The 24809-nt window shown below is 34.6% G+C and overlaps 1 protein-coding gene across 12 annotated transcripts in view; it reads right to left on the reverse strand.

Annotated features, from left to right (window-relative positions):
• Positions 1-23950, reverse strand: part of LOC105220142 (uncharacterized) — a 130348-nt gene extending 106398 nt beyond the window's left edge. For 4 of the 12 annotated variants that reach the window (XM_054226278.1, XM_054226277.1, XM_054226275.1 and 1 more), the window contains exons 1-15: positions 22897-23781; positions 21872-22165; positions 21788-21820; positions 20980-21018; positions 20766-20801; positions 20678-20704; positions 17191-17220; positions 17086-17136; positions 6096-6122; positions 5992-6030; positions 5734-5937; positions 5313-5453; positions 5053-5232; positions 4749-4995; positions 4599-4687 (exon numbers count right to left, since the gene is read on the reverse strand). In XM_054226278.1, the coding sequence (XP_054082253.1) occupies positions 4599-4687; positions 4749-4995; positions 5053-5232; positions 5313-5453; positions 5734-5937; positions 5992-6030; positions 6096-6122; positions 17086-17136; positions 17191-17220; positions 20678-20704; positions 20766-20801; positions 20980-21018; positions 21788-21820; positions 21872-22165; positions 22897-23532 (2073 nt within the window). In that variant the 5' untranslated portion in view covers positions 23533-23781. Of the gene's footprint in view, positions 1-4598; positions 4688-4748; positions 4996-5052; positions 5233-5312; positions 5454-5733; positions 5938-5991; positions 6031-6095; positions 6123-17085; positions 17137-17190; positions 17221-20677; positions 20705-20765; positions 20802-20979; positions 21019-21787; positions 21821-21871; positions 22166-22896; positions 23784-23813 lie in introns of those variants that run through there. The other 8 variants (XM_054226269.1, XR_008470175.1, XM_054226270.1 and 5 more) reach the window with 8 other exon arrangements.
• Between the last annotated feature and the right edge of the window lie 859 nt (positions 23951-24809).

The following is a 24809-nucleotide window of genomic DNA, read 5'->3' on the forward strand; positions in this document are numbered from 1 at the left end:
GACAAAGGCATCAATGCACAACGTTCTACAAACAAAAACTTGTGAATATTGCCTCAATCCTACTGTCAAAATTAAAAAACATTTTAGTTCATATTTTTTTAGTTGAAATGTGTGCAATTGTCACGTTCGGCATGACGGACATGTCCATATGTATTTGTTTTTCAAATCTATTATTAAAAAATTATACATAGTTGCAAAAAAAAATAATAGTAGTTTTTTCAACAATATTATTTCGTGGAATTAACCGCGGAAAATAAAAGGAAAATTATTTTTGATGACATATATTTTGAACCAATTAACCGTAGAAATCAATTAACCGAGTTCAATTATCCGGAGAAATTTGCATGTGCTTTCAAAAGCTATATGTTTTTGCCCGATCACACGGTTCAATTAAACGGGGAAACCAATTAACCATAGGGTCAATTAAGTGAAAAGTACTGTATATACAAATGAATGTACGAATATTAGTAACAGTCGTAATAGTAGTGAAATTTAATTTGTATTGTATAACAAAACAAAAAAATCAATACTTAAAACTTTTGAGTAATTGTAAATTATAAAATTTAATAATTAATACTAACTTTATATGTAAAATAATATATTATATGTAAATTAAAGTTTACTTTGTACTGAAATGCTAATATTTAAAAATTAATCCATATTAATATTATAAATTCGAAAGTAACTCTGTCTGTCTGTTACTCTTTCACGCCTAAACGACTGAACGGATTTTGATGAAATTTGGTATGATGATAGATGATAACCTAGAAATGGTCATAGGCTATAAATAATCACGCCATCGTTCTTAGGGGGTAGGCAGTAGGCAGATAACTAAATTGAGTTAGTGATTTTTAGTCGTTTTTGTTGGGACTATTGCTCTTTCACGTCTAAATGGCTGAACGGATTTTGATAAAATTTAGTAAGGTAATAGAAGGTTACCTAAAAACGGATATAAGATCAAAATGATCACGTCATCGTACTTAGGGGGTAGGAATTAGTCAGAAAACTGAATTGAGTTAGTGATTTTTTTTGGGAGTTCTGCGCTATCATGCCTAAACGGCTGAACGGATTTTGATGAAATTTAGTTAGGAGATATTAATAATTAAAATTTTGTTTTACTTCTAATTTACAGTTACATAAATATAATATAAAAACGAATTGCTGTTCGTTAGTCTCGCAAAAAGTCGAGAACGGCCAAACCAATCTGGCTAATAATAATAGGAGAATTTTATTCGAGTTGACAAGAAAAATATAAAAAGAGAAAACAAAAAAATAATATTTTGAAGGTTGTCATTGTTGCTTTGTTAAAATATTTTTGTTATTGTTCAATTGTATAAGGTTGTGTCGATAGACCAAAACAATTTGTAACAAATAAGGAAAGGCTAAGTTCGGGTCCAACCGAATATTTTATACTCTCGCAATTTATTTATTAATAAGATTTTTTATTAAGATAACACACAATGTGACCTATATATTCGGCATAAAGTCCAATAGAAAATCTTCATATATAGTATAGTTTATGAGGGCTGATGTAATTCCAGAACCAATTTCACTCTTTTTCGGGAATAGGGGCATCTTGATACCTCTTAGTAGGCAAACAAACGGCACATTCGGCCTTGAAATTACTCCTAAATTGCAAATGAACGAAACACCAGTCGGAAAAATCGCCAAAATAGCGCTATAACGAAGATTTTCCAAATATTCAAGAAGTCGCTGGAGGTACTGCACTGTTAGCAGGTGATTTACGCCAGACTCTTCCAATTATTCCTGGATCAACTGCGACGGGCTAATCGCACGCCTAAAATCATTTAATATGTGGCGACACATAAAGAATCGCCAAATTAACAACTAACATATGAATGTTTTTGCAACAATATCAAATTGCGATTGTAGAAGCAGTTGCAAATGGTAGGGTCGCAGTTGACACATCGATGGATTAATAACATTTCCAACAGATTTCTCTCACTTCATTGACTCGAAAGAGAAGTTTTCCTGACATGAAACCTCAATATGATTACCATAAATGACTGAATGAATTATTATATTGGTGGTAAAAAAACAAAGATATCGATGATCTTAATGCCCAAACTATTCAAAATTGCCTTACTCTCACCACTCACTTTACAATTGAAAGAAGTGTGTGTTGTCATCCTGCTGCGTAACATAAATCGACCTCGAGTAATCAATATCGTCGCCGAAGCCAAGATTGGACCAACTTAATTTAATGTATACCTTGCCACAAAAACGTGTGGCCGGGCCTGCTAGTCTATAATAATTGTTAATAACGTAATATACTATACTAATTTATAAATGTAAATATCTCATACAATTAAATAAAACATATATATACTTCTTTTTTTATTTTTAAACGAAATAAAAGGTAACCGGTAGCATGAATGAGGACTACTGAACCAAATTTTAGTAACGAGGCGGTGACCACACAAATGACCACTACCTGTGACCATGGAAATGATTAAGTAAACAAACGACTTCAGATGGCTCTGCTAACCATAGAGTGACGTGTGGCTTTCCAAAATAATAGAAAAATTAGAGTAGAAAGACATATGCAGCATTTGCATCAAAATCAATGAGATAGAGCGAGCAAGATAATCACACCGACGTGTTGTAAAAGAGGAGAAGTGGTAACCTTTTTCCTGACGCTAGAACTAGAGTACCACGAAAATAATACAAGCTTTTTTTACTGGTAACCACTGGACCATAAGATAAGTAACTCTATCCGTTTTGCAGGGTATTATACTCTATACAACATGTTGCGAGACTGGAAGTGACACCTTAGGATCAGCTTTTGGAACTAACATGGTAATATCCGAGAAATTGACGATGGAGGATGTTACTTCGAATGCCCTTGAAGAGGAAAAAATATTTCTGATATAAATAGCAGATAAGCGATATATGTATTTTAAGACAGAAGTCGCTATTTGAATATTATTTGTTCCAGCACCTCATGCCGTCATTAACTTTCTTATATTATTGAATACTATCTTAAGTCAAGTTCTTTCAGTAGTTTTCAAAATTAATGTAATACATATATTAAATAATTATACTAATTAAAAAAAATAGTCCTATGCAATTCAAATAACTCATAAGCACTAATATTTTTCCTTTCAGATATGGAATTCATTTTGCATTTTATTGGTATCTTGTCTCTTCATAATGTTTCCATGCTTTACTGAGCAGGACTGAAAGAAAGTGCTAAGGGCCAAACTGAACTTGCAAGAATCAAAGGGAGGACATTTGAAAGTGTCTGTATAACTTTATAATAGAGTCTTAAAAACCTGTATTCAGGGCCTAGATCAAGGTCTAGACTGATTTCAATCATCTTTAACCTTAACTATATTCGTGTCAAAAGCATGTCCGGTTAATTCACTAATATATCTATCTACTATAGTTAAAGTATTTTCGAGAAAATATTTAAACTATAAAAACTTCAATGAAATCAGGAATGCTTTCAGTTAGTCATTGAATTAGACGTGCTTCTTTGTTTTTTCTCTTGTGTAAAAAAGAGATGTGCAATTTAATTGTATTAAGGGGGGTAACAACAACAACTTGACAACTTTTTTTAATTTTTTTCTGAACCATCAACATCTCAAGAATATTGTGTTAAAGTTTAAGGCCATTCGGAGAAAAACTAACGAAGTTACAGCAGGTTGAATAATGGTACCTCTAACTTAGGTTTGCGCGCCTTCCAGCTACCTGCGCTGAGTGTACAAAACTTTGAATCGATTTTCCCAAATAATATGTCATTTTTAAAGTCGGTGACCAGCCTACGGAAAAAACTACTGCATCGATCGTTTTGAAATTTTGTACAAATATTCTACATATATATAGCTCTCGAATGACGTCGAGTTTTTCCAAAAATTGGAATTGGATTTAATTACTAACAATTTTACAATAACAAATAGGTCGATTTTTCGTCTAAAATCGTCATTTTGGCTTGAAAATGGTACCAAAAAATGAAAAATTTAAAGATTAAAAAAAAAAGTCTCGACGTCAATTGAAAGATAAACTAATAAACTAAAGAAAGCATTTTGATTTTTTTGGTTTCAGATGATCCAGTGATGCTGTAGGCTGGTCACCGCACAAAAACTTCTTTTCGAGGTGCCTGTAGAGATCGACGATAAATCCGTTATTCCTCGCTATTTTTGGATAAAACTTTAAAGTATCCTTCAAATTAATTAACTTCTCGAGCGCTTGTTTGATTAAAAACGATGTCCGATTAGTTTTTCCATTATTAAAAAAGTCTCTTTGAATCTATCCAATGGATTTTTCAACAAAAAATGCTTCGATCCAAAACGCTAGAGTAGTTAATCATTTCATTCGAGACAAAGCGTTAATATCATGACTTGGGTCGCCATATTCTCTGGATCTTAACATAATAGAGAACATTTTGGGCAATTAAGTACTATGACTTAGTAAAATATCTAAGCTTCTGAACCTAAACACACAATTTTAGGCTGATCTGGCAACATACTCAAACTATTGCAACTGAAATAATATTTTTGATATATTAAATACTTGTAATTTGGAGACATACTTATGGAACTACCACTGACGACGATTTAATTACAACAACTTACCATTCCACATATCATATCAGCTAGATTCTTTAGTGTATCACTATTCCTCTTTGCAAAAGTCTGCTCTGTTTTTAAGCACGTCGATAGTTCTGCTTGCAATTTTACTGAATTGTAATTGAATTATAAATTTCTCTTATATATAACTTTTACCATTATTTTCAATTGTGAGTGTTTGAACGCGATGATTCAATACCATGTTCATTTCATTGAGCCGTTGTAAACGATTTCGTAGAGCATCTAATATCTTAGCATCCTGATCATTGTCGCATTTGGAGCTGAAACCCGAGTCAGAATCATTGCAGCAGCTTTTAGATGATATTGCCGAAGAAGCTTCTAGATTAATGAGTTGCTTGCGAATATGGTCTAACTTTCTATAGGCTTCTGCTTTTTCGGTTTCCTAACCAAACATTTAATTTTTAATACATTTTTAATTTTATTGTATGACTAAATTTACGGATTTGTTCAAAATGTCCGACAGCCGCTTTCGATGATATTCCAGATTTTGGATTTTAAACTCTCTAGTAACTTGGAAGAGCTCGTTTAATTCAAATTCGAGAGCTTTTAACTTTTGTTGTTCCACTTGGCCGGCATTACTCAATGAATCATATGACAGGTTTTCAGCAATAAATGAGACCTATGACAGATGATATATACATATATATATATATACATATATATATATTTAATCTATACACATATATAAAGGACAAATACCTGATTGCACAACTCCATTCCGGCAGACACTTGGGTCGAAGCACTTCGCGACGAATGTTGTTCCAGGTTGATTGGTGGCATGTTGTAATTTGCCGATTCTTCGCGACATGCACCACAAACGCCCGAACCGTTATCAATTAGCTTTTAGATAGGTAATAAAAAGAGATAGGGAAGAATTTAAAGCCGAAACTAAATCCGTTTTGAACAAAGGTACAAAAGAACGTTTAAAGAAGTACAAAGGAGAGTAAGGAAAAGAAAATTTTGGTGTTTTGAAACAAATTTTGTTTATGAAAATGAATTAAGAAAAAATTAGGACAGAATTTTTAAGTCAAATTTTTGTTTGTTCTAATACACAAGTATGTCAAAAAGACAAAAATTTCAAAATCTGAAGTATGAATTCAAACACATGTGATTTAGAGACCTTAGTATTGACACATCTCAAATCATTTCGCAACTCTTTTATAACATTGTCCTTTAGTTGAAGCTTTTGCTGCGCCTTCTGTATTTCATCCTCTAAGCAAGAAACTTGTCGTCTTAAGTCACAGATCTCATCATGTTTCGCGGCCACTTCCACTGCTAGAGCACGCAAATTCGAATTGGAGTTATGGGGATTTGCAAGGGAACTCTGTAAACAAATATTCAACAAAACAGTTTTTAAAAACTTACAGTACACACCCACCGTTTTGCATGAATCTACCGAGTTATCTGTTATAATGTCCTAAAATAAAGAAAGTTAACAGCATTAAATTCGTTTTCCCAATGTCTAGTGCATTGAGAACTCACCGAGCCTGGGCACATTGGTTTCACAAGCTGAAATTGAATTAACATTTTAGTATAAAAGTATGTATGGACAAAAGTCATTAGGCTGATCATTATACAATCATTATTTGTACATATATATGTACATATAATATAGTCGTTTCATTAATCCTTAAAAGTGTATTATTACAAAACTGCTAAAAGTGTATTTGTTGAGACATATTTGGAACAAATTTAGATGTAGAACGGTCAGAAGATGATCTAGAAGATATTGACGAAGACGAAAACAAAGACTATTCGCAATTTCATGAACATAACGATGAAGATAGTGTTATTTGTGGGAAAGAAAAGAAAAAGAAAAAATTACTGCAGTCTCGTGGAGGACGGACATGATGAAGAGCTTGAAGAACCATATCCCTCAACAAGCCAAGCTAGTCGTTATGCAAGTCTGAAGGGGCTTATATGGAATAACAAAATTATTATTTAAAATGCATATCAAACATCTTTTCGGGACATTCTTACACATCATACAGAATTAAAAGATCATTTAGGTACAGGCATTGCTTACACATAGTTAGTTAAAATTATTTACGCATCGGACTTTTTTTACAAATTCGACAGCAAAAACTTTCAGAGAAATGGGCAAATTAAAGTGTTGAACACATAGAACGCGTGTTTTAATATTTGACAGATGTCGCTCGTCGTTTGTCGTCGTCTATGTGTTCAGCACTTGACTCCATAATGACGGCAACCAATGCTGCGTTGTTAGCATCAAGTAGCAACCCTACTACTGCTTCCAGAAAATACAGATGCAATTGAATGCTAGAACAGTCTGAAGAACAAGTTGCTATAATAAGGTTATAAGCTAATACTAGTTAAATCTAGACATAAGGCATTAAAAGTAATTCAAGCTTTTCAAAATAAAATTAGTGGGGGCTTCTTTGTATGTGAGAAACGATGTTCTCCACCGAGATCTAAAGTTCCTCACTATAAAGGGAAGAATCGAAGAATTTAGCAGCCGTTATCTCTTCTATTTGGAGCATGATGGAAATTTATTTGCGATCCAATAGCTGGACAATAGAAGATTGAGAAGACACTCGCTAATTTTTTTATTATTTTTTAATTTCATGCAGATTTTTTTATCATACGGATTCTAACAGCCCTATTCGGTGCACTTTACAAATTCAATATATGTATGTATTTCTAATTTATAAAAAATTTAAATTTATCAAGCATTTCGTATTCTGTGTCTAAAATAAAAAGCTCTTTTCTATATAAATTGTTAAGAAGTAAAATACTCTTGATAGTGCTCTTTACAAATAAAATATCTCGGTGTGGATAGTTGTGAAAGTGAATTTGTTGTTACTTTTGTCGTTATTTTATACATAGAGGACAAATATGAACATGCCGATGGCTCGCGTTATTGAGCCGTTTTTTACATTAGGAGGTTTATTTTTCCCTTTTTTGTATAAATGAAGTGAAGATAATGAGGGTAACTTTGACGAAAATGTTTTCTATATATCTGGGATGGAAAAACCAATATATAGCCTCTGCCATCCGATTGTCAATCAACATCATTTACGCGCGACACTCCCTGTTTGTTAGCGGGGTTAATGAGGCTCTGGCTACCGACTAAGGGCGGTATAACCTTATCATCTATATAGAGTAAATGTAAATGGGGTTGTAAAACCAAACTAAATACTTTGCATCATAGATAGGCTGATTACCTGTCAAACTTAAACCAAACTTATCAACGAAACCACAACAAAGAAGGCTCGGTTAAAAAAGTACTCATCTAAATAACGACCTTTAGTATGAACAAGTAAGGAAGGGATAAGTTCGGGTGTAACCGAACATTTTATACTCTCGCAATTTATTTATTTAACTTTATTTATATTATATAATACACAATTTGACCCACATATTCGTATATATATTGTATAAAGTCCATTGAAAGTTGGAAACCATAATATTAGGTTAGAAGCACCGAGGTCCTCATGTTCGATATATGGGGCCTTGAAAACCTATGGTCCGATTTCGACGATTTTTAGAATGGGGCTGCCACACTATTAACATAGTATTTGTGCAAAGTTCTGCACCGATATCTTCACTAGTACTTACTTTATATATTGTAAAGTAAACGATTCAGATTGTCTTCAAAGTTCTGGTATATAGGAAGTAGGCGCGGTTGTGAAGCGATTTGGCCAATTTTCACAACATATTATTGGGAGGTAAGGAAACTATTACAAACCAAGTTTCATTGAAATCGGTCAAGTAGTTCCTGAGATATGGTTTTTGACCCATAAGTGGGCGACGCCACGCCCATTTTTCATTTTGTAAAAAAATCTGAGTGCAGCTTCCATCTGCCATTTCTTGTGTGACATTTAGTGTTTCTGACGCTTTTCGTTAGTGAGTTAACCCACTTTTAGTAATTTTCAACCTAACTTTTGTATGGGAGGTGGGCGTGGTTATGATCCGATTTCTTTCATTTTTGGACTGTATTAGGAAGTGGCTAAAAAAAAACGACTGCAGAAAGTTTGGTTTATATAGCTCTATTGGTTTGCGAGATATGTACAAAAAACTTAGTAGGGGGCGGGGCCACACCCACTTCCCCAAAAAAATTACATCCAGATATGCCCCTTAATAGTACGATTCTTCATACCAAATTTTATTCCCATAGCTTTATTTATGGCTTAGTTATGGCACTTTATGTGTTTTCAGTTTTCGCCATTTTGTGGGCGTGGCAGTGGTCCGACAATATATGTGAATCAGAGACCTGCAGAAGTGCACCGCCACTCAAAATACACCGCGTGCTTACTCGCGTATTTCTCATACTTGTGTATTAAAAATACTTAGCCAAATATGTCGCGGTGGTTTTAACATTCACAGAATTTTTCCACTTAGCTCAAAGCGGTTAAAAAAACACTTAACTCTCTTCTGCTTATTCATGTTAATATTAAGCTGAGCGACAACACAAAAAAAGCGGTTTGAGTAAATGACATTCTCAAATTTTAGCAACTCTCTGAGTATTGGGTTCATTTAATACTTTGTTGTTCTTTGCACGCTCGTTTTGTGTGTTTTGTATGTGATTTACACGAGTGGCAGATCGAGCAGCCGAAGACGCTGTCATCCATGTGCTAAACCCCTGTAAGAAACAGCTGAAGGTCAAATGATCAACAAAATAATAATTAGTGTGTATATGCATGGACAAGAAATAATAATCGCTTTTTTCCAAAAGCAAACTTTGACTATATTAAAAAGGGATAAAAATATTTCAATTTTACAAGCTAAAAATTTGTTTAATTCTAATTATCGTACGAACAGTCAAAAAGTTGACATTGTTCTTGCAGGGAATGTTCCACAACGAATGACACACTTGCGTCAGCATACATAAAACAACAAAAAAGTTTGCAGTTCTTAATAAGCAACGCACAAAAAACTGAAGCACGACAAAAAAAGAATACACGAACAACAATACAATAGTAAACACTCAAGTACACGCGCTACTGGTGATGAGTGTGTCTTGCTTTTTCCTTTGCTGGTCTTGAGTATGATCACCACTTGTCAGTGAAAATCAAAAAGAAGAATGTGTAAAACAAATACAATTAATATGCAATAGCAAGTATACGACTGGCTCAGTAGCTTCTCCACTCATAGTTCTTTGAGTAGATGTTAGCTCACAATTAGGGATGGCAAAAAATTTTTTTTAATCGATTAAATAATCAAATGATTAATTGAAAGATATAAAAAAATAATTGCAATTAATTGCAATTAATGTAAAAAAATCGATTAATCGATTAATTCCAATGTTTTCAAATAATACAAAATTGCATAAAGACCACCATCAGTTTCAGCGCCGAATCTTGTATTATAATGCTCTATCACAGAGTCCCAGACATATCCAAAAAGAGAAAATGGCCTACATTTGAAGTTAAGTAGCACAATGACATTAAATTTTTCAAAATATGCACAGCAATCTTAAAGTAAAACAATTGCCTCTTGCTTGAAAGGCTATGTTTTGCAACTTTGCGTAAAAATAAAACCAATAAAATATGTATGTATGTATGTGATTGGCGTTCAACCGTTTAGACGGTTATAGCCGAATCGATGAGAGCGCGCCACTCCTCTCTTTCCTTCGAAGTTCGGCGCCAGTTGGAGATTCCAAGTGTAACCAGGTCACTCTCCACCTGGTCCCTCCAACGGAGTGGAGGCCTTCTCCTTCCTCGGCTTCCTCCAGCGGGTACTGCATCGAACACTTTCAGAGCTGGAGTGTTTTCGTCCGTTCGGACAACATGACCTAGCCAGCGTAGCCGCTGTCTTTTTATTCGCTGAACTCTTCCAATCGTCTGCAATGTTCTGAGGTCCGTAAATCTTGCGCAAAATTCCTCTCGAAAACTCCTAGTGTCGTCTCATCTGATGTTGACATCGTCCAAGCTTCTGCACCATAAAGCAGGACGGGAATGATAAGCGACTTGTAGAGTTTGATTTTGGTTCGTCGAGAGAGGACTTTACTTTTCAATTGCCTACTCAGTCCAAAGTAGCAGTAAATAGGAGACTATATTCTTATTTCAGACATTCAAATTGTGTTGGTATATACACAAAAACAAAAACGTAAATAAAATTAAAATATCGTATTAAAAATTCATTTGTCTTAAAAGGAAAATATATTCATGAAGTCAAGAAAATTTAGAAGTCTATTCAACCAAGTTTGAAGAAAAAGCAATTTCGATAAACGTTTTGTTGTCAAACGATTGCGTTTTTCGGTCGCAGTTGCACCCGCTTTTGATATTTGAGTTGATATTTAACGTAGTTATTGCTTATTTTTTTAAAAATTTCCATACTTCGCTTTTAACTGGCGCCATTGCACTTCAAACAACTGAACGTAAAATGCGTTTGACTTAACTGTAAATGCAGTGTTACCAGATATTCATTTTTTGATATTAAACTTCGTTGACATATTAGAATTTAACTATGTTTACAACGTTTGCACTCATTAATGACTGATGTGACCAATTTCGACCCTTGTAAGCTAACTTAGATGAATATAAAATGTATTAAATTTGAAAATGCTGTTTGCGATTATTTTGCAATTACTCGAGTAATAGTCGAGTAATTTGAAAAGGTGTTTCGATGCAATTAAATCGTAAATTAAATGAAAATAATGGATTAATTTAATCAAATGATTAATCGTTGCCATCCCTACTCACAATGCATGTCTATGAGTGTGAGTGGACACCGCCATCGCTTTTGAAGCAAGTTTACTCTAAGTACGGAAATTAGGCACTCATGCAGTTCTCTGATGTGAATGATAATAAAACTAAGTAACTAAAAGCGTCTTAGTTGTGGAATAAAGTGTTGATACTTAGACGATTCAAATATTTTCAGATGACTGAAGAACTTTATTATACCTATAATGCATTAATAACATGAAAAATTATCAGTATTACTGCTATTGAAGCCCTAAATGCATTGTTCATTGATTTCATACTTTAAATATGAATATATACATATATTTTTTGGTTTTGCAAAAACAAACGTTTGATATCAATTCGCTAAAGAGCTGGAAAAACGAATAAGCCCACGGAGAATAACATGTAATAATAATACATACATACAAACATATATGTTGGGCGATATAACAACATTCCAGAATATACCACATCTTTATGTATACAGTACTTTTCGTTTAATTGACCCTATGGTTAATTGGTTTCGCCGTTTAATTGAATGGTGTTATCGGGCAAAAAATGTAGCATATGAAAACACATGTATGTCTCGGATAATTGGACTCGGTTAATTGCTTTTCCCGCTTAGTTGGTTCAAAATATATGTCATCAAAAATCATTTTCCTTTTAAATTTCCCCGGTTAATTCCACCAAATAATATCGTTGAGGATGGTATCATGTGTAGAAGTTCACGTAAGTGAGGAAAATTTTTGATTGTCATTCACTTGGGAGTGGCCAGGAATGATTCTTTTCGAAAGCCTCGGATGCGACCCCTGCAGACGTTTTAAGGGTAATCCTCATGTAGAGACCAAGGTGGTAATCTGGTGACCGATGTCCAGGGCATACTGGGATTATGGAGGGAACCCTTCTCCGACACCAGGAGATGGCGAACCCGATTCCCCAATCGATGACGATGGAACAGATGTTCCATTACCCGACCATGAAGAAATTCGAATAGTAATTACCCGCCTGAAGAACAACAAAGCGGCGGGGGCCGATAGATTACCGGCCGAGCTATTCAAATACGGAGGCGAAGAACTGATAAGGTGCATGCATCAGCTTCTTTGCAGAATATGGTCAGAAGAAACCATGACTGACGATTTGAATCTCAGTGTGCTCTGCCCAATCCAAAAAAAGGGAGATTGGCACAATCTGTGTGAAGGTACAATCTTCTATAAGAGTGTACAGCTGCTGGCGTACGCCGATGATATTGATATCATCGGAAGCAACAACTTCGCCGTTTGTTCTGCTTTTTCCCGCATGGATAAGGAAGGGAAGCGAATGGGTCTGGAGGTGAATGAGGACAAGACATATACAAGAAATATCTCCTGTCATCAAGCAAATAGTCGGCGCATTCGCGTCTTGGCTCCCACGTCACTGTTGACAGTCATAACTTCGACAAAAAAATATACTTTCGTCTACTTGCGAACCAGCGTTAACAACACCAACAATGTTAGCCTTGAAATACACCGCAGAGTCACTCTTGCCAACAGGTGCTACTTTGGACTGAGTAGGCAATTGAAAAGTAAAGTTCTCTCTCGACGAACCAAAATCAAACTCTACAAGTCCCTTATCATTCTCGTCCTGCTTTATGGAGCAGAAAGCTTGGACGATGTCAACATCAGAGGAGAGGAAAATTTTGCGCAAGATTTATGGTCCTCAGAACATTGGCTACGGCGAATAGCGCAGACGATGGAACGATGAGCTGTACGAGTTATACGACGACATTGACATAGCTCAGCGAATAAAAAGACAGCGTCTACTCTGGCTAGGTCATGTTGTCCGAATGGACGAAAACACTCCAGCTCTGAAAGTGTTCGATGCAGTACCCGCCGGAGGAAGCCGCGGAAGGGGAAAGCCTCCACTCCGTTGGAGGAAAGAGAGGAGTGGCGCGCTCTCATCGATTCGCAATAACCGGCTAAACGGTTCAACGCCAATCACATACAATATAGTTGAAAAAAACAAACTTTCTAATTAACACTGTATAATTTTTATACTCTCGCAACCTGTTGCACAGAGTATCATAGTTTTGTTCACATAACGGTTGTTTGTGTCACCAAGAAATATAAGAGTTAGATATGGGGTTATATATACATAAATGATCAGGATGACGAGTAGATTTGAAATCCGGATGTCTGTCCGTCTGTCCGTGCAAGCGATAACTTGAGTAAAAATTAAGATATCTTAATGAAACTTGGAACACATGTTCCTTGGCACCCTGAGGAGGTTGCTTTCGAAAATGGGCAAAATCGGTCCACTGCCACGCCCACAAAATGGAGGAAACCGAAAACCTATACAGTGTCATAACTAAGCCATAAATAAAGTTATGAAAATGAAATTTGGAACATAGGATCCTATTAGGGAGGGGCACATTTGGATGTAATTTTTTTGGAAAAGTGGGCGTGACCCCGCCCCCAAATAGGTTTTTTGTATATAACTCGCAAACCAATAAAGCTATATAAGCCAAACTTTCTGCAGTCATTTCTTTTAGCCATTTCCTTATACAGTCCAAAACTGAAAGAAATCGGATAATAACCACGCCCACCTCCCATACAAAGGTTAGGTTGAAAATTACTAAAAGTGGGTTAACTCCCTAACGAAAAACGTCAGAAACACCAAATTTTACATAAGAAAAGGCAGAAGAAAGCTGCACTGAGATTTTTTTTACAAAATGGAAAATGGGCGTGGCGTCGCCCACTTATGGGTCAAAAACCATATCTCAAGAACTATTCGACCGATTTCAATGAAATTCGGTACATAACACTTTCTTGACACCCTGATGACACGGGTGGAATATGGGCGAAATCGGTTCACAACTACGTCTACTTCCCATATAACCCAATTTTGAATTCCATCTGATTCGTTCACTTTATAATGTATTCATAAGGAACCAATGAAGCTAGCGGAATAAAACTTTACACAAATACTGTATTTGAGCTGTGACATCACTTGTGGAAAAATTGTCAAAATCGAACCATGACTTTTCAAGGCCCCTGATATCAAACATGAAGAACTCAGTGCCTAAGGTTAATTTTTCACCGAAAATATAGGTAAATCCCTCAGATATTTTAATGTAATTCATTCCCTCTGAATTTTTTTCTTATAACAGTTTCTCTCTGTACCTGAAATGGTAAAAATTGGGTCATAACTTCCCCCAGATCCCATATACCTAATTATAAGTAATATTAAATTAAGTGAGCGTATAGTCTTCGATACGTTGTATCTTGGTGGTGAAAACGAGTGAAATCGGTTTAGGAATTACCTCAGTCCCCATATACTATTTATGATGATTTTCGTTATTCTATTGAACTTTATGCCGAATATATGGGTCGAATTGTGTTGTCTTTATAAAATTACATCAATAAATTGCGAGAGTATAAAATGTTCGGTTACACCCGAACTTAGCCCTTCCTTACTTGTTTAATAATAAATTTTAATAACAAATATAAATTCATAGATACCTATGTAAGTACATAAAATTGTTATTGCATTTTTTCCCATAATGGTAAAAAATATTCAAATATTTGAAAAACTTTAAGTGCACATATGTATGTATGTAAGCAGTTTGCTTTAAGGGGTTATTTGGTTTTAAGAGGTTGAAAACATGAGTATATTTAATTTTTTTAAATGTATACAATCATATATTTCATTTAGCATATTAAAGATACATATTTAAACAGTATTTTGTGAAATATATATTTACAAATTCCGAAAGCTTAGCCGTTGGTACCTCATCTTCCATGAAGTGTCCAAAAAAAGGTTCTTGCCGTGGACTTCATAATTCATTATTGGTTCATCCAAATCAACAAACCAAAAATATTTGTTGTAATGAACGAAGGAAAAAAGAAAAGAATAAAAACTGAATTCTTGATATATTTTGAACAAAAAACTAACATTTGTGGTCAAATTTTCTGACCCGAAAAATAGTTGTAATAAAGATGTGTGGAAATTTTTCAAAGTTTTTTTTTTAAGTTTGGTTTAAGATTGATCGGTTATCAGTCTATCCATCCGATTTTGGTTTGGTTTTTATACAGATAAAGTTATACCGCCTTTACTCGGTCGCCAGATCCTTGTTTGCACCCTCTGGCCGCGCGTAGATGAGTTTGATAGTCGGATGGCAGAGGCTATATATTAGTTTTTCCATCCCACATTCCCCAGAGTGTTTTGCAACCCCGCGGAGTTACATTTACATAGGTACTTTATAATAGATTAAAAAATATTTGGTATGCAATTTTGATTTAGTTGGTTGTTATGCTTAGATTCAGTAAAGTTCCTTGGGGACTATGAATATTTAAACTTTGTCATTTATTGCCAAAAATTTGATAATCTGTAAACGTATGCAATATATGGAAAACAATTTCGACAAAGTTACCTTCATTATCTTCTTTAATTTTATACAAAAACCGAAAAATAAACATTTTGATATACAAACTTTTACCTTACCTTAAAAATAGCTTATTATTTTAGACACATAATACAAAATGCTTGATAAATTTCAAATTTTCCGTCAGACTTTACCGTTGATCCCTAGCATTCATTTCATATCTTAAGAGGATATTTACAAATTAATTATTTATAGTGCGGATTAGCATTTTCAAAATCCGATATTTACTTTTACACATTATTTTATTTCTTATAACTTATTTGATTAGGATCTCGGCTTAAATTGTATTTTTTAACTTTGGCGCACCTGCAGCCACTTTAAAACCTAAAATGGTAAACACCCAACTTAGTATCTATTGCTAGAGCTTTCACTTAAATTTATTGTAATTGTATAGTGTACTTTTAGTTTTTACATGCGGTCAGAGATTATCACGATATAATTTCGAGTGGCTTTTAACGACTTTATTTAATTTTAGAACATCGTGGATGAGAAAACCGTAGAAAATCTTAATAATATTATATACATTACAAAAGGGAATATTTACAAAAAAGTACACAATTAATGGGGATATTATTAAAGGTTCGTGTCAAAAGGGAGTATTCTGTTTTTAAAGGGTTATGTAGCTCTAAATGGCGAGATCCCATTTTTAACAAATTGTGTAGTTAGAACAATGTAATGACATAGTTCCTAAACACAAATACTATTTTTCAATAAGTCTGTAAATATTTCCCGTAGAACGTTTTCTTATTTTGTGAAAAAAAGTTAAAATGTAGATATCCCGTTTTGAAAAGGCACTATTTCGGACTATTTAGGCAACAAAAGTGACGATGTTGACGGAACAGTTGTTGTCAGGAGATCTAATATCTTTTAATCCATCAACACTGGTACTGGTCGTTAAATAATGAAATATGTTTTTTATTAAAATTTTCATCAAAACGTGATTTTTTGATAACACAATATTAATTCAGCACACCACCTAAGCGAATTTGAAACCTACAAAATATACTTCGAAATATGGAAATGAAAATATTTTAACTTTACCAGTAAAAATAGGCTATTATACTCTCCTGTTCACCTAGGGATTGTTTGTGTCTCACAAGACGAGTTGAAAATCGAAATTTGAACGGTGTAAAAATTGAAAATGTGCGTGACGTCGCCTACTTTTGGCTCAAAATGCTAACCTCAGGAATTACTCGACTAATTATAACGATATTTGGTATGTAATATTTTTTTGACACCCTAAAATAAGGATTAAAAATTAATGCAAACGGTTCTGATAGTGTACTTTGCAATATATAGTAAATCAAGAACCAGATATCGGAATGAATGTACAAATACTGCAGTGGGGGTGTGGCATCGCTCATACCGGAACACATCATTAAAGAATTATGTACTTTGTACTCACCATATTTTCATTTTGACTGCAGGTATTAGCGCAACTGCCGGCACAGCTCGACTGTAATTTAAAGTATTACATAAATCTAATAGTCCACAAAAGTTTATATCTCACCGTATTGACGGGCCGATTATTTTCTCCGCACTGAAAATAGAAATTGTTTATCATTAATAATTGCCATTTAAATATGGCTATAAAATATTGGTAATAAAACATATTTAGTCAGAAAAATCAGTTTATTTATGAAGTTTTATTATGAAGCTTTACTTATATTATATGTTATTATAACTCCGCCATAGCCGGTTCAACCCCGTTTGTAAAAAGAGGAGGGTAGTACGTAGCACCCCGAATGGCTTCTAGTAAGCGTCTCGGGAAATAAGAGGATGAAGCGAACAATGCCCTTTGAAAAGCTTCGTCCACCTTTCGCATAAGGTAAAAATGCAACCCAAAAGAGATGAGCGAAGGTAATAACAAGAGGATTATTACTCCAGATGGTAAGTGGCAATCCACCCACAGCTTTGGCTGTGGCAGGGGCACGGATTCTGGAGGCCCAAGCCCCGCTCAAAGACGAACAAAAATGTTCACCAAAAAAAAACAAAAAAGATTGACGACCTCGTGTTCACTCCGGAGATGGTGATCAGAGCTTTTAGGAGTGTCAAACCTTTCAAAGCAGCAGGCACTGATGGTATATTTCCTGCCCTTTTACAATACGGGGCAGACTTACTATCAATCCGCATGGCTAAAATATATACTGCCTGTGTCCGTCTAGCGTACACCCCATGTAAATGACAGGATGCCAAGGCTATCTTCTTCGGGCAAAGAAAACTATTCCTTGCCAAAATCGTATAGGCCGATCTGTCTAACCTCCATCCTACTGAAAAGTATCTGTGACGACTTAATGAAACAACAAATTCCACCAAAGCGTTTGTCCTTGCGGCTTTTATAGACGTTGAGGGGGCCTTCAATAACGCCAACACCGCTGCAATGATCTCGTCTTTTGCTTCCTGTCCCCTTGATCTGGGTCACTTTGATCAACAAACTGATACTCCTACTTGACAGGGAGAATTTTAATGTCGTCTGTTATGCGGACGACCTAGCGATTCTCTGTTCAGGGAATAATCTCACTCGTTTATGACGGCTCTTAGAGAGAGCCCTGGAAATCTCCTCTATTTGAGCGAAGAGACATGGGCTCAATCAGAAATCTGTCCTTTTACGAGAAAGACGAAAATTCCACAATTTAATCCACCATATCTAAGGGGTAAAACCATTCAACTCACTAGCTCCTTCAAATATATTGGGGTTATTCTAGATAAAATACTAAGCTGGAGAGAACACATTGAGTGTAGGGCTTTCAAAGCTCTCCGTATATGGAACGCCTGCAAAAGAACCATTGCCTCGAAGTGATGGTATATTGGCTGTATACAAGTGTGATTTGACCGACGATAAGGTATGGTGCATTAGTTGGGTTGAAAGCGCTAACGAAAAAGTGCCGTATTAAACCATTAGAACAGGTTCAGAGGACCTGCTGATAGGGATAACCGGTGCTATGAAAACAACTTCAATAAAGTCTTTGGGGGTTATTCCTGATATCCGGCCAATACATATCCAAGTGAAGTATGTTGCAGCGCTTACAGCGTGTAGGCTAAAGATCTTGGGCCTCTGGACCCAAACATTGCACCAATGGGGACATGGGATCATACTAAATCTTGTCACTGAACTCGGTATGGATTGGTCCTGTGACCGGGAAACCGAGACTATTGGGGAAACATTCTCCTTCCCCAGCAGAGAAGAATGGGCCAACGATACAATCATAGATAGTACAAATGGTGAAATCTATATATTCACTGACGGATCAGAAGGTGAAACAGGAACGGGAGCAGGCTTTTTCTGTAAATACCCACATACAGAAAGCATCTTAAAGCTAAACGACTACAACTCGGTATTTCAAGCTGAGATTGTCGGACTAAGGGAAGGCGCTAGGTGGGTCTGCGCCCAAACAAACAGGTCCATCAACTTTTTTGTGGAGCCGCAATTAAGGCTATCCGCTGCGCCAATACGAAGTCTCAATGTGTCAGATCATGCAAAGAGGCAATCAATAGACTAGCGGAAGAAAACTCAGTTAGAATTATCTGGGTACCCGGTCATCGAAAAGGCAGATGAGTTGGCTCGCTCAGGAGCAGCTGGGAACACAGTTCCCTTAAACTGCCCCAGACTTTTCAGTTCTCTCAAGCGCTGCCTAATGAAATGGATGCTAGTGGAACATCTTAGGTCCTGGAACAGGTGCAACACGGGTCGTACCACAAAACTACTATGGGATAGTGTTGACACTGGACAGACCAAAAAACTTCTTACTTTAAGCAAAAGAGAACAAAGCTGTATCACAGGGGTCATCACGGGCACATACCTCTAAGAGGCCACCTGTAGAGACTTGGCATAGTTGAATCGGCTGAATACAGGGCGTGCGCGGAAGATGACGAGACACTAGAGCATTATCTCTGCGAATGCCCGGCCTTCTGTCGGTTAAGTTATAAGACGATTATAGAAATGTAACAAATATCACAACTTGTATGTTCATATGTATATATACATATCGCTCATTTACTTGAATATTGTCACAACTTAAAAAAGTCGATTTTTCAGGAGAGCGGTTTAAAGTTTTCAATTGTCTTTTATTTAGCAAATATAGAACAATGCCACAAGGGTATTGAAAAAACAAGTGGCATGTAATATATTTCATAAAATGATAAGAATAAGTGGACTAAAAAGTGTATACTGAAGCTTTGCCGTAGGCATAAACGTGACCCTTTTGAATTATGTCGTTATTTGTGAAAAATATAAATCAATTTCACTGTCATAAGTTTAATTTGTCGTTATTGCCTAAAAAAAAGCAACATGGGAAATTTAAATCCCTTTTTAAAAATATCGTTCTAACACAAAATATATCGTTCTTTCTAAAAAGAAAACCAAATTCAACCAAATGACAATATGTGTTGTAACAAAAAATATATCTTTCTTTCTGAAAAAAATCATACACATTCTTATTTCAAGGTTTACTTTTCTACCCATCGGAATTAAATTTGTATACAATATGGACGATGAAATTGCGCACATTTCTGCATACTGAACTCAAAAATCATGTTTTTTGAGTTATGACACTATTCATGTAAATGAGCGATATATCTTTATCTGTATGTATGTCACTGAACTCCTCCTAAACGGCTGGACTGATTTGAATGAAATTTTTTGTGTGACTTTAGGTGGATTCAAGAAAGGTTTGTAGTCACCAATCGGTCCAATTTAAATGGTGCATTTAATTAATTTTAAATTTTTTCAGTTTTATATTAGCCATAGATAGCGCCATTCTTACTGTATAGAAACCGCCTACAGGTATATACAATTGATTTGGGAAATGTTTTATAATACTGTCGGTGTACAAAATATTCAATCCAATTATTTTTCAATTTCAATTAATTTATTATGTGTGTTTCATTTCATACTTTATCCGAATAGAAATATCATGCACCACAACATCTGTCGCGTCCGCTAGTACGTACATATATACTCTACAATGTGTATAAATATGTTCATATATGCCACTCACCCGTACATCAGGCGGATGAAATATAACCTGAAAATGTATAATTTGTAATTTGTACGAAATGTTGAGCGGTAAACATTAAAATACTTACACTTTCCAAAATACATTCCGGCTCATTAAGACAACACTGCAAATAGTTGTAGAAAAACGATAAATGTACAGATACGTTTACATACATATGTATTTTTAAAGAGTATATAAAATACAAAATACAACAATGGATATAACAATGAAAAATAGCGGATTGGTATGGTTTAGCAAAATATAGAAAGCGGTGAAGCTTAAAAAATACTGCGCCTACGCACCCTATTGGGGGAATCTCGGTCATCTTCGCCGTATTCTAGCTGCAAATAAAATTACTATTTTAGATATTTCATAAACTTTTAAGTAAATGTGTAAATATATGGAGTTGTAGTGTAAAATAATTAAATAAATCGTAACACAAATGACAAGTAAAGATAAACTGAAAAAACTTCAAAAGAAGTAAAGCTTAAAGTAACGAGTAGAGATGAGGTTTACTCCTCGCCCAATGCAATATATTGGGTGCATAATATTATTTTGAAATTCTTATGTTACATAATTTAAATTTTGTCAGCTCAAATTAAGATATCAGAATAAAACTTAAAAACATAATATTTACATATTAATATTAGAATAGAACATCAACCAAATATGAATTAAACTTTCAGAAAATTTCTAACATATTGTTTTCGTAAAAAAAGGTGAATTGAGGTATTTTTCGGAACATACACAATAATAATTACTACGATCATAATTGGTTCAGTAATCGGGTTACTTCGGCAGCAAAAAATGTAGATGCTGACAACACTAACTTCAAGACAGTAATTGCCAGAAATTTAAACCGCCTATAACGTAATTGTCGATATTTTTAAATAATTAGTGACTTCCTAATAATTTCACTTTCGTCAAATAGTTAACAGGAATATCGTACACCTTATCCACAGCAACGAGTGGCCCGGTCACTTGTTTTATTATAAAAATTATCCTTTGGTTAAATGATTAATATCTTGGAATAATTCATAATAATAAAAGGTAATAATACATTACCTTTAGTTTAGAAATATAATATTAAAACAAAAAAATTCCACTCACCCTCATAGTATTCGATTGTTCCATGTCTGAGCACTGTAAGTAATATAATTAGTTGAGGAATTATTGATATTATTGACATCGTACTGTGTTATCTCTCATGCCCAAAATCTCAGTTGGATTTACAGTTTGAAATTCGAGTCCTTGTATATCCCAGTTATCATGATGGTATGCGTTCTTTATGAGTTTCATTAGCGCACAAATGTCCTGGCGGTATTTATGTTCATTGCTGCTCGTTTGGCTACAGGTTGATTGTATACGGCGTTTCATGCATTCCAGCCGCTCTGCTACCTCACTCTCAAGATCTGCCATATTACCAATGATAACTTCGTTGATTTGCATTAGCATATCCACCCATTCCTGGTAAGTTACGAGTTTGATCTTTCGAAAATAAAAATGCATAAGTTCTCTTCGATAGCGTTAAGTATTAAGTAAATACAATTTATGAAAGTGTTTAAAAATTTAGTTTATTCAAATAAAATCTTCGGTTCCACCTGCCCTGCCCTGAATTATGAGCACTGTATTAAAATTTTTCATTTCTGCCATCTAAAATGTGTGTAACAGCTTCTCTCATTCTAATTCTAATTTAAATATTAAATTATTAATTACGCTCTGACATTTTAATTATCATCGCTAATTATCGCTAAAAAAGCGAAAATAAATCAAATACACAATGTTTGAAATTGTTTTGGAAAAAAATATTGAAAGCAACTAACCATCAAGGTCTAGTTACGAGTTTTTGTATATGAATATGTGAAATAGAAATCACATTCCAACTAGTCAAACTACTATGCTATATTCTATACTACTAATTCCTATCTTAAGACTACATATATAGCCAATCACTAGATTTCGGTTAGAAATGAACTGGTGTAATACTACAAATGGATGGAATAGAAGACAATAAAATTTAGTGTAAGACCAAGTTTAAATTTTAGTTACAAATATTATAATATTATATATATATTATAAATATTATACAATTTGATTTTAATTTGGCATTTCTTACTGTTTCACTGTGAGCTTATTATTTGTATGTATATATGTATGTATGTATGTATGTAAGTATATAAGTATGCGTATACTCTTGAGACATGTATTCGCTTACGTACATCCGTATCGCCTGTCGCCACATTTTCAATGTCCACCAATCGTCGTACGAATATTTCATTTAACTGTCCATTAAGTCTAGCTGCATCTCCACAACTTTCAGTTTCGGCACGATATTTGACAAGGCGTTGCTTCAAATAACTCACATCATGTTGAGCTGGTTTACAAGGCTGACAGGCTGTAACTGATAGGTGAGATTCAAAACTTTCCTCCTTAGAAAAGCCTCTTTCAGCTTTCGAAGATTTTGACTGGCACTTCTTTGTGGACGATTTAATTGTAGCATGAGACTGGTCGTTCCACGAATCAAATTCCGGTTTCTGGGTATCCTCATTAGACTCATGCGATTCTAACATCGACGTGAAAGGCGCCGACGATTTTGTGACGACATTCAACGATGTAGTATTTAAGCGAGAACTGACAACCGATGTTTCACTGCCTATTTGACTCGGTACCACTATGTTAAGAATGGTGGGCGGTGAATTGGGTGCTAATTCCTCTTCGTTTGCTGATGTTGACGTTAAACGAAATTGACGGTTACGCGGTCGGCCACGAACTTGCGGACATACATTTGGGTTATGAGCTGTAGAGTTCTTGAGTCTGCCACTCATATTGGCATTTCTACTAGGATTTTGATCCATACGGACAGATGCCAAGTGTTACTCCTTCTCAATGTCGATGTTTTTGTGATATTTAAAATGTTGTTGATCTGTTGAGCAAGTTGAGTTATTGAACTTTAACTAAGTAAGAAATTTTAATATATTAATTTTTGGTTTTCATGTGTGTTTTAAATTTTGTCGAATATATGTATAATTTTCTTTTATCTTTTTCTATTTTTTTGGCATACACGAAGTATGCGTGACACTAAGCTCCAAGTCAAATTGTTGCTTGAGAACGTATTAAAAGCGAATGTGATATTTACCGTTTATACCCGATTCACACTTGAATGGTGCCTCAATCGTGTATCGAGTAATACTAATAATGCCTTTTTAGTCTCTGGTTTTTATTGTAATTGAAATGATGAAACTGGTAACTGGCAGAAATTCTCAATATACAAGTTTACTTTGTAGGTTGTCTCTTTTAGCAAATTCACCATAGATATACATATGTACATGCATGCTCATAAGGGTAGTGCGTTAGTGATTAAAAATATGAAAAATATGAATAGAGTTTTACTATTGATTCAATTTTTCAAATAATGTATGTACATATGTACGTTTATTCATATTTCGATTATAGGCAGTTCATTTAATTTGGGACAAATCTCAGCAAGAGGTTTACGCAAATAGTAAATAATAAATGTAAGTACATTGAATTTTGCCACTAGAGTAGCAATATTTTTATAATATTTTAAATTCCTATTTAAATAGAAGTCAGTATAATCGCAAGCAGAAACGATATGCTTTCACATATGCACCATAATGAAAACATGAAAACTTACATATATACATTTACCCGGCAATCAAACCATCCAATTGTAAACAACTCTATAACTAGTATTAATATAAATTTAACATTTTTCATATCCTCATTATACTGTCTAACATTTTACAATTGTAGTATTTAGTTTGAAGAAAATGCCTAAATCTGTAAAAATCTAATCAAAACAAAATTGCTATCATTGGAAATGAGGTAATGTTTTTCGGACTAGTTCTAGTCTAGATGACATTTACGATCAAGTACATATGTACATACCCATACACATTTCAATGTATTTATTGAAACGTGTTTATTGAATTACTTACCTGAATGAGATGTGTGCTCTCTTAAACTGCATTTTTCTCAATTTCTCATTTGACTGTAAATGCAACTTTAATAGAAAGTGATTTTCATACTCTCCTGTTGTTACACACATTATAATAATTTTTTCTCACCTAACGATTATTTGTAACACACAAAACTAATCGAGAGATATAGA

The sequence above is a fragment of the Zeugodacus cucurbitae genome, chromosome 3 (assembly GCF_028554725.1).
Source record: "Zeugodacus cucurbitae isolate PBARC_wt_2022May chromosome 3, idZeuCucr1.2, whole genome shotgun sequence".
Classification (NCBI taxonomy): domain Eukaryota; kingdom Metazoa; phylum Arthropoda; class Insecta; order Diptera; family Tephritidae; genus Zeugodacus; species Zeugodacus cucurbitae.